Source organism: Primulina huaijiensis, chromosome 8, assembly GCF_012295235.1.
Source record: "Primulina huaijiensis isolate GDHJ02 chromosome 8, ASM1229523v2, whole genome shotgun sequence".
Classification (NCBI taxonomy): domain Eukaryota; kingdom Viridiplantae; phylum Streptophyta; class Magnoliopsida; order Lamiales; family Gesneriaceae; genus Primulina; species Primulina huaijiensis.
This window is the reverse complement of record NC_133313.1, coordinates 5,506,145-5,515,966: the sequence shown is the minus strand read 5'-3', so window position 1 is coordinate 5,515,966 and position 9,822 is coordinate 5,506,145. Positions and strand designations below refer to the sequence as shown.

The window sequence follows — 9,822 nt, the reverse complement described above, 5'->3', positions numbered from 1 at the left end:
TTTAGAATAAATAGTAAACTTCCTAATGAATTTCATGATATACGTTGCTAGATAGACTTCATGGTACTATAATATATTTAAGGGCTTTATCTATGCTGCTTGCATGTGTATATATATAAAATAAATGTCATGATTGGATAAAATCATAAAATATTATTAAAATAAAGATTGTTCTAAATAGTAGTCAACAAAGCTCAAACCACAAGTTGGCTCATTAGACACTTACTCTAACGAAAAAAGAGATAATGGCAACATAATTAGCGACAAACATGTCATTTCGTCGCCAATTAAAAACAATATCAATTAAAACCTCCAAAATAGTTTGTAGTATAGTTTGAAGTCACCAATGTCGTTATATTGATGAGAAGTCATGTTTACTATCAACATTTTATTCTTGCGGGTGTTTTATTTAATTGATCAATCGAAAGGGTCACTGTACACAGCTTTAGACATAATTTTCGAATATGAATTCAATTGCCTCCAAAATTATTTATCACATTAACACGACATCAAGGGCAAGGTTCTGACTCTTTTTCTTTGCAGAGGCAGATCACTTGTTAATTGAATACTTAGTAAAAGAGAAATTCATAAGTACCTTTCCTCAATATCATAAGCTGCAAACTAAAGAAAAGCTTATATGAAAGAAATTATTGTAAGTATCACAACTGCTTAAATCATAACAACGGTGCTTGATGGGCTTTTAAAAATGTCCTACAAAAAACGATCAATAAGAGAATTCTAAAATTCCTTGAGTAAAAGAGACAATGACTGTGGATGAAGATCTTTTTCCTCTAATAGCCAATGTGAATGTCAATAGCACTGATTTGCGTGTTTTACTCAACGAAAGAAAGAGGAATGTAATTTTGGACAAATCCATCATGTTGAGAGGTGTTGATGCGAACTTGATTGAGCATCATTTGATAACTTTTGGAAAAGATTTAAAGAAGTTTTGTTCTTGTAATGACTCGAATCCTTATTTTGAATGAAGTACTAATTAAGAGATGATTAAAGAGCTGTTAATTAAGCATTATCAAGGAACTGATAATTCGAGATTAACCTGTTGGCCACAGAAATTTAAAATGGACTACCTAATATATTTCAAATTACATTATCCGAGAAATTCATCTAGACGAATGTGATTATAACACGTAACAGATAATATTGATTTCAGATATTTTGAACTAGTCTGGATGCAGCATATAAATGGAAGCTGATTTCATTTTTTTCCTACAATGTTTTCCTTTAGCTACTCTCTCTCGAGTTCTAGTCGTATACCTTAGGTTTTCTAGTCAGTTTCTAGGACAGTTTAGTGTCAGGAAGCTTCAGAGCTAGTTTTGACTCAAGGAGGTGGTCGGTGAACCAGGACACGCAGACCAAGACATCATCAGTGGGCTGACGACGGATGCATGTATAATCCTAAATTCGTAAATAGTGATTTAAGGACAATTAGGAAAAACTTTGAAGCATGTTTGGTAATTCAGGATCTGGCTTGATGATGATTTCATTATGTTGGTATTGTTTAGGTTTAGACGAGTAAATTTTCTGTCGGATTGTTTTAGTGAGGTACATGATGTACTGAAAGAAATATCCAAACATAGCATACACACTTATATGATGCGTTTTATCGGTCGCATGATACATGTTTTGCTGCTTTGTCATATTATGCATGATATATCACGTTGGTCCTGATATCTTTTGAGATATACCTCGTTTGTTGGGGCTGCTCAGCCCTGTCGAAGACTACAAACTCAAGTGCAGATATTGGAGGAGTTTTGATGTGAGGAAGACAACCAGTGTCATAAGCTAATGAAAGGATGAATGGATCAACTCTGAATTTCACACTATACAACAAAGAGTTATAATAATTTGTCAGGCCTCTTGAGACTTGGCAGCATTACCTTAGGCCTAAATGATGCAATCGAGGATGCTCTTAAGAATGAGTGAGACCAATTAGAGTTACCAGAAGGAACAATTACGTGGGGACGAATCAAGAAGTTCAAGGAAGATCTTCAAGGACTCATGGCTAGCTACCAAGAAGGGCATTTTTGAAACGTATACTACTAGAAATTTTTTTTTTGCTAGCTAATTTTCAAAAATTACATTTTTATGTATGCATATAATAACAGCTGAAAATTATACATTTTAAAATAAAAGTATTCAACTAACAATAAAAACACTGCAGTTAAAAAAAATGAGACAACCGTCAAACCCTAAACTGTCGTTAAAAATAATTCACAAATGANTGCGCTGCCACGAATATAAAAAAATAAAGTAACACTTCAACTAACAATTATAACTTTTGACCTAGAGTTGGATACTAACATTTTAAGAATAAGCCAAAAACGCCGAAACATTTGGAAGCGAATCGGAAAAGAGATCAAACATATTTGAAAGAATCGAGTCTTTCCCCTCATTTCAGTATCGATATTCAACTTCATTTGATTCGATTTGGCCTCTAGGTTAGCTTTCATATGGACAAATATCATCATGATTGGAATTTTTCATTCATTCACGAATCAAAACTTGTTGACGGGGTATTAAACTACAGTTATGTTGCGGTTTGTTGCTCAAGTTCAATTCCCAAAGGATATGTGATTGTTTAAAAATATCAAAAATTGTTTGACGAAGATTCTTAATACAGAAGAGAGACAATGGAAACCGAGATAAATTTAGAGGGATCAAATGGATCCATATGTTCTCTCACTTCGTCTCCATGTTCCTTGTGTGGAAGTTCCCTGCTGCTCCTCCCATGAAGTTTCATTCACAAAAGGATTTCTAGCATCAGCTGGTCGTGTATAGCCTTGCCCAACTCCATTACTCACCTGCATATTCCCATGTTCACTTCCAAATTTAGCACATCGAGGGATGCAGTAAAATGAAGAATTTGCACCGCCAAAACATAAGGAAATAATTATGCTATATATGTCGTCTGCCCCGGGCCTAGGCTCGTACAAACAGGACAGTACACTAGGTTTTTGTAGCAAATACTTCGCATTCGCCCTTGTTTTACGAAAATATTTAATACAATTTGTTATAAGAGTTAATTACAACTACTTGTAAACCATTTTAAGCATTTATTTTCAACCCACGTGAGACAAAAACATTGCACATATATATCATTTAACTAAAGTTTCAATTTACTTTAGCTATGGCCAGTAAGAAATCGGGAACTCTTCTTACAGTTTCCAAACATGCTGATAAAGTTGCCATCCCTGGGAGTGCATCTAGGCCACGCTGCAAATGTATTTAGTAAAAGTAAGCGTACATAGAATCACAAACAAATAAATATATCATGTGTATATATATGTGTATGTTGCCAGGAGAAAAATGAACAACTGATTCTAGCAATGGATGAAAAGCAACTCACCATGTTTTCTACTCGAGTCCTGTAGATAAACCCTCCACAACAGAACACCGTAAAGACTACGATGAATCTGCTTAATTAAAGGAACACAAGTGGTAACAATCGACTCATAAATAGATTTGCATCAGGATCAAATATAAGTCACAAGACACTGATAATTTTTTACCTACTTTACTGGCAGATGATAACATACTTGGACACAAACATTAAAAACGAGTCATGAGGAATAACTGGACATACACGCAAGATAGGATCCCGAATATAGCCCATCCTCTTGTAGCTTCTCCATCATCTTTTTGTCGTTGTTCTATAAAAGTTGAAGCACATAAAGACTCGTGTTAAAATAAGCATTGCTACTTTGAGAAAACAGCACAAGAAACTGAAGTTGAAATACTAAAACTCACCACACATTTTTGCAAAGGTAAACTGAATTGGGTCGTAATTCTCTATCGGAATGGTAATTTCAACTTCATAAGGTGAATCATGGGCCCTTTCACCTGTTTGAGCAATTAGTATAATAAGGTAGTTATAAAGCCACATAGTAAAATAAATATTATTAACAAGGTAATGACGTAATGTGCATACATCTCCATTCCAAAAGCATCAATGTGGGAGACAAAGTAGTAGGTGGGATGGCATTTGCTCCTGAGCCGGACAACCGAACTTGCAATCCTTGGTCAGGATAAATCTGGAGCCAGAGAAGATAAAGCAATAAAAAATAAAAACCACAAGTCCTTCGGCAAGCATAGATTTATGTCAAGGGCCTTGTACGTAGATGGGAAAGCTCAAGGCCGATGAATTATTTTGCCATCATCTTTTATTCACAAATATGATTTTTTTGTTATGTTATCCTTTTTAAAGAATATGATCATTCTATAGTTGATCTTCTATTTAGGATTTGATTTTCTTTATTTTATGATTCCAAAATATCTTTTCATTTGAATAAAAATATTTGGAATCGTTGATTCTTAGGGATTTGATTTCTGATTTAATCTTATAAGCTCTATTATTTATAATGCAGAATAAATATGAATAAGATTATCACAAAAATTATTCACAGAATTTTGTGTTACTTAATCTAAGGTTCTCTTCTAACGAGGCATAAAACAAAGAGATCCAGAGGTTCTCTCCTAACGAGTCTCAAATTCACAATAGACGGCTCCCTGGCGAGATATATAACGTGGGAGCATAACAAATTGGTATTAGAGCCCGACGTCATGGGCATAACAACAATTCAAAGTATATCAAGAGAACATGTCAGCAAGTGAAAAAAGGTATCAAGCTCAAATTAATAATTTGGAGAAGATGCTCAATTATCTATCAACCATGCACACTAATGTTGGTGAGGGCAACAGTAACCACGGGCCTGATGAGAATGCATGTTTCTTGCACGTAATCTCCATGCTACAAGTGGGCTTCTCAAAAGCAGTAAAATCTAAGATTTCCACCTCCCTAGGATGGCAACAATCAATTAAAAATGTGCAGGAAGGTGAATTGGTCATTGTGAATTGGTCATTGAACGGGAGGGTCAAAATTGCAGAGAAGCTCCAACTACCAGAAAATTCAAAACTTCACGCCATGTTTCATTTCTCTTGCTTAAAAAAGGTCAAAGGAAATATCGATTGTAGTCTACTGCTCCCACCTCTACCACCTCAAGATTTTCGATCACTGCCCCAAGCTTTTTGAGATAAGCGAATACATAAAAGTATAACACAATTTTCAGTACCCTTCCCTCATGGTTGAGGAAAACCATGATCTCCAAGGGGGAGTAATGTCATGGGCCTTACACATAGACGAGAAGTTCAAACCCGATGAATTATTCTGCTATCGTCTTTTGACTAGAAATATTATTTGTTGTTTTCTTACCCTTTTTAAGGATGGATATTCTATAGTTGATCTTCTATTTATATAGGATTTGATTTTCTTAATTTTAGGATTCCAAGCTATATTTCAATTGAATAAAAAGATTTGGAATCATCCAAATCTATAGGATTCTAGGAGATTTGATTTCCGATTTAATCTTGTAAGCTCTATTATTTATATGCATAAGATTATCAGAAAAATTATTCACAAAATTTTGTCAAACGAGATCTAAGGTTCTCTCCTAGAGCTTTAAAACAAAGAGAACGAGAAGTTATCTCCTAACAAGCCTCAAATTCACAATAGACCGCCCCCTGACGAGATCCATAACATGGGATCATAACAATGTACTAGCATCCACAAATCAAATAGAGAACAAACCTTAATCGTTGGCTTTTGCACTAGACTGGAGAAGGAAGCAACTGCAGTCATATATAGAGTAACATGTCTTTGCTCAGTTTTGAAGCTGCAGCAATCTCAAATGGAAAATGGATTAGAAAGAAGATTTAAGAACTCCTACGAACAACTGGTTATTAATCTAATATCTTTTAAGGATTCAGACCAATTTGTTACGCACTCGAACTCACAGAAAACAGTAACAAATTTCCAAGATGCAACTTCGCAAATGACGAAGGTGAATGATCTTATTTCCTGGAAAAGAAAGATAATACATCGTTTACAAAATAAATGACCAAAAACATAATTAGGAAATGTTCCCTATATATGGAAAGAAAAACTTCTCAGAATATTTTCCCATTCCTTCTAATATAAACGTTCCCACAACCCTTTTTTCCTCCACCCCTTTTTTCGGGGCCCTTCTAGCGTTTACTTATAATCTTGAACTACTTGGGCGTCAACATTGGTCTGAGTCCATAACAATATCATGATACAATATCGTGTCCTTGCTCTAACTGTCTCAAGATGAGTAGCATCCAGCAGACCAGTAGCCCCCATGAGTTTGAAAATGATGTGTCACACAGAGAAGTTTGATTTCGTGATAAGCACCTGTGTACCTTATTTTCAACCTCTAGGCTTAATCATGTGGTTCAATGCTCTAAGAGTGGTTGGTATATGTTCCTCAAATGCCCTAAGGTGACCATTAACCAAGATAAGTGTCGAAAATTGTAAAGTTGTGTGTTTTCTTTAAAGGAGTGTAATCATTGACATCAATTTAAAATGGTAAATAGAGTAATATTTGAAAAAGTGTTTCTGTTGGAAGATTAATCTGTAATAAATGCAAAAGAAGCAATACAACTTGAAAAGGTCATTGTACCTGAATTCGTTGTAAGCCTTTTCATATCCTAACTGAGTCATGCCATTGTAAACCTACAATTATTTAAGAGATCAGACATAATCTTAAAACAACATATATGACTGATCCACCATTTGATGTACTACATAACAATCTAGAATTTATAACAGAGCTTACAATTTCCCATGACCGTGGATGAAAACCGACTGTGCATCCCTCAAATACTCGCAGACCTGGCTTCACACATGGAATGGCAAGATCAACAAGTACCCTAGTCCAAAAGTAAAAACCAATAAAATAATCAGCAATATCCTAAAACATATTAAAGATTACCGGAAAAATATAAGATTCACAAAGGCACATAGACTTCAAAATTGGAAGTATTTCGCCAAGCTGCAGCCTCGACCGATAACCCACTTTACAATCTAAATTTTCCCTTGCTTACCCTCACATATCGCCACAAAAGTTCATTACTACTGAAATCTTATCTTGGAGCTATGAACTAAGTTAAATGCCTGTTTCAAATAATCAACGCCAGAAACTACAAAATCCTATAGTACCTGGTCACAGGATGACACAGTCTGCTCACAGTATCCTTTAGGATGTCAAGTTCATCTATTCCGCAATAAGTTTTATTGCTTATCTCCTGATTTAATCTACCTTTAATTCTAACTGACTCACTCTATCAACAACTTAATCTACTTTCTCTATGGAGTTCAGTGGAATAAAAGTTTCTCTATTTTCATTACTGCACCCATCTAATGGCTATAAGATATGCTAGAGTTTGTTTCAAATTCATTTTTACACGGACAACAAGAGTCAATGCTACACCATTGGTTGATATTTATTGTGAGCATGCCATTCTTAATTTTTTTAAAACCTTGAAAAGTAAAAGTAACTTAATTCATCAATAATTCTGTCACTGTTTTAATTAATTTTAGAATTTCTTTCACTTTTTGAATAAAATTCTCTAATGATTAGGAAGCATTAAAAGTTTTGATTTAGATGTTTTAAAAAATTTAAAAGATTGGCACTAAATTTACTGCGAGTTGTACAAAAGATTGCATGTAGTGAGTCTTGGGCTAACACATTGAATCTATCGAAAGTTTTGGCCAAAATATTGACAATGATTTAGATCTTTTAAAAAATTTAAAAGATTGGCACTAAATTTACTGCGAGTTGTACAAAAGATTGCATGTAGTGAGGCTTGGGCTAACACATTGAATCTATCAAAAGTTTTTGAACAAAATATTGACAAGGTACCAAATTTCTAATTCCATTTATAATTTTAATATTCTTGTACACATCGTAAATTGTAACATGTACCTGCAGATAAATTTTTTTCTATAGATTTTTAGAGTTATTTGTGATAAATTACTATTATTCTTTGAGTTGGACTTAGGTGCACTCCCTCGGTCCAAACATCCTGGATCATCACAGCATAGTTATGCAATATGGATAAAAAGGATTTGTGAACATATAAATAATAAACAATAGATAAGTGAATATACAAAGGAAAACCTAAATGCTAGAATATGTATGAAAAACCTGCATGCAGATTCATATGTGATATTGCAGATGCATCCAAGTCCACCTATGACAAACAACAAAATAAATTGAGGACATATACTTTAGCAGTAAATGAGAAAATAATCTAGACTGAAGAATTTTCATCTAAAAACAAAATTACAAGAGAACCTGACATAAAAAGCATGGACAAAAATAACAGTGGTAAGTATGAAACTAATTAGTAATAATAATAATTGCTTAATACAAATGTCTCTCAATGTTGGCTTTCCAGGTGAGTATAGAAGCAAACTTACTCTTTCTGTTAGTGGCCATAACAGGAAGGTGGTTAATTAAACTAACCACTGCTCTATTCAACAAGCTAGAAGGGAGAATGAGGCAAGAGGCTACCGGTATCACCGTTGAACATATAAAAGGGCAATACCACTTCTCAGTTCACTAACAAGAAAATCCTAGAATAACTAGCGGAAAAGTGCAAGGGAGTAAAGAGAGACAAGTGAGATTGAGTGAAAGAATCTTGATTGTACTCTCATTTCTTGTTCAAGCTTGTATTGCAAGCTCTTTGATCAATAAAATCATTGTGATTGTTCCTCCAGTGGATGTAGGTCTCAAAAGAAAGCTGAACCACGTAAATTCCCTCGTGTTTTTTTATCGCATTCCCTGTTTCTTGAGTGTTTCATCCCATTGATTTATTATCCATGAGTGATGCTGGTTTGCATAGTGACTCAAGTCCAAATAGACTGAAGCGGTGATCATTAATCGAATTGAATCTAACATTAATAGGAAAAAGAAGAAAAGTTGAAAAGGTAACAATTTTCTAGGACACATTTTTATACTCAAGATTCATTAGACATACCATTCTAGAAACCCCTCCACGGAAGAATCAATAAGAGTACCTAAAATGACATTCTTCCTCTAATCATACAAAGTCCAGAAATCATCGAATGCTGTTGGATAGTTGGTCAGGACTAACTAATAACTGCATATCAAGTTAAATTTCTCATTTCACAATGAGCTCGTGAAATAGATGTAGAGAAACTTGAGATGAACTACTAACTACAACAGGAAACAATCAAAATTTTAAATCATATAAATGTTGCACTGCATTTTCTTCATCACCTTTGTACTTTTTTACCCAAGTGAACCTATCCAACTTTGGTCGTGATAATGGCGGTGTAATCTTGTAATATTTCTTAAATTTGTGGATTGCTTATCCGCTGTTGTAAACCTTAATATCATTATAATAAAATATTGTTTCCTATCAAAAAAAAAAACTTTGAACCCTGACTAAAAATTTTCCTTTTGAATATCGTGAATTTGGTTGTTGATGAATGCCAGTAACTGTTGGGGCTGTGATTTCCCCCCCTTCAAATTTAAGAATAAAGTAACTGCCCAACATCTCCAAACCATGGAGTGTTGCGTGAGTAGTTCAAGTCCTGTTTGGAATTAGAATGAATTTACTCGGTGAATATTTGTCCATGATTTAAGCTAATGATCTAGAAAGTGAATACTCAACATTGTGAATAAACGGTAAGCTTTCTCATTCCATGTTTATCATAAGGGACAAATGTTTCTCGCATCTATTCAGGTCTTTATAACATTTTGTCTGCATCTATCAAGGATTCTGGCTCATTGTGTTATTTATTCCAATTCCCTAATTGTCCTTTAGAATAAAAGTGAAAATGTGAGGTGTGGAACAATGTGACTTGTCTGGTCCGTTTTTGGGAGTGATTATATACTTAAGAGGCCCTTTCAGCATTTGTGTAATTTATTAGGAGCTTCTTTACACTGGCGATGATTTGATGTAGAGTCATTTACA

At 34.3% G+C, this 9,822-nt stretch overlaps 1 protein-coding gene across 3 annotated transcripts; it reads right to left on the bottom strand.

Moving 5' to 3' along the window:
- Positions 1–2,492: 2,492 nt before the first annotated feature.
- On the bottom strand, positions 2,493–9,142 carry LOC140983196 (uncharacterized). 3 transcript variants are annotated; one of them, XM_073450132.1, is made up of 11 exons: positions 8,025–9,142; positions 6,654–6,747; positions 6,498–6,550; positions 5,812–5,875; positions 5,606–5,690; positions 3,950–4,052; positions 3,769–3,861; positions 3,605–3,671; positions 3,368–3,434; positions 3,181–3,234; positions 2,493–2,822 (listed from the first exon to the last, which is right to left on the bottom strand). In XM_073450132.1, the coding sequence occupies exons 3-11, from the start codon at positions 6,520–6,522 to the stop codon at positions 2,679–2,681; spliced, it is 702 nt and encodes a 233-aa protein (XP_073306233.1). In that variant the 5' UTR covers positions 6,523–6,550; positions 6,654–6,747; positions 8,025–9,142; the 3' UTR covers positions 2,493–2,678. The 3 variants fall into 3 exon arrangements, with proteins under 3 accessions (XP_073306233.1, XP_073306235.1, XP_073306234.1); XM_073450134.1 differs by lacking the exon at positions 5,812–5,875 and having other exon boundaries at positions 5,606–5,700; positions 8,025–9,141; XM_073450133.1 differs by lacking the exon at positions 5,812–5,875 and having other exon boundaries at positions 8,025–9,138.
- Positions 9,143–9,822: the final 680 nt, after the last annotated feature.

Bases quoted from the DNA above. Each gene is read 5' to 3' on its own strand.
- LOC140983196 (XM_073450132.1), bottom strand. From the start codon at position 6,522: ATGAAAAGGCTTACAACGAATTCAG. The intron at 5,691-5,811 runs GTGAGTTCGAGT...AGATTGCTGCAG, and splicing joins GAAATTTGTTACTGTTTTCT to CTTCAAAACTGAGCAAAGAC. The intron at 4,053-5,605 runs GTTTGTTCTCTA...CTCTGGCTCCAG, and splicing joins TGCAAAAGCCAACGATTAAG to ATTTATCCTGACCAAGGATT.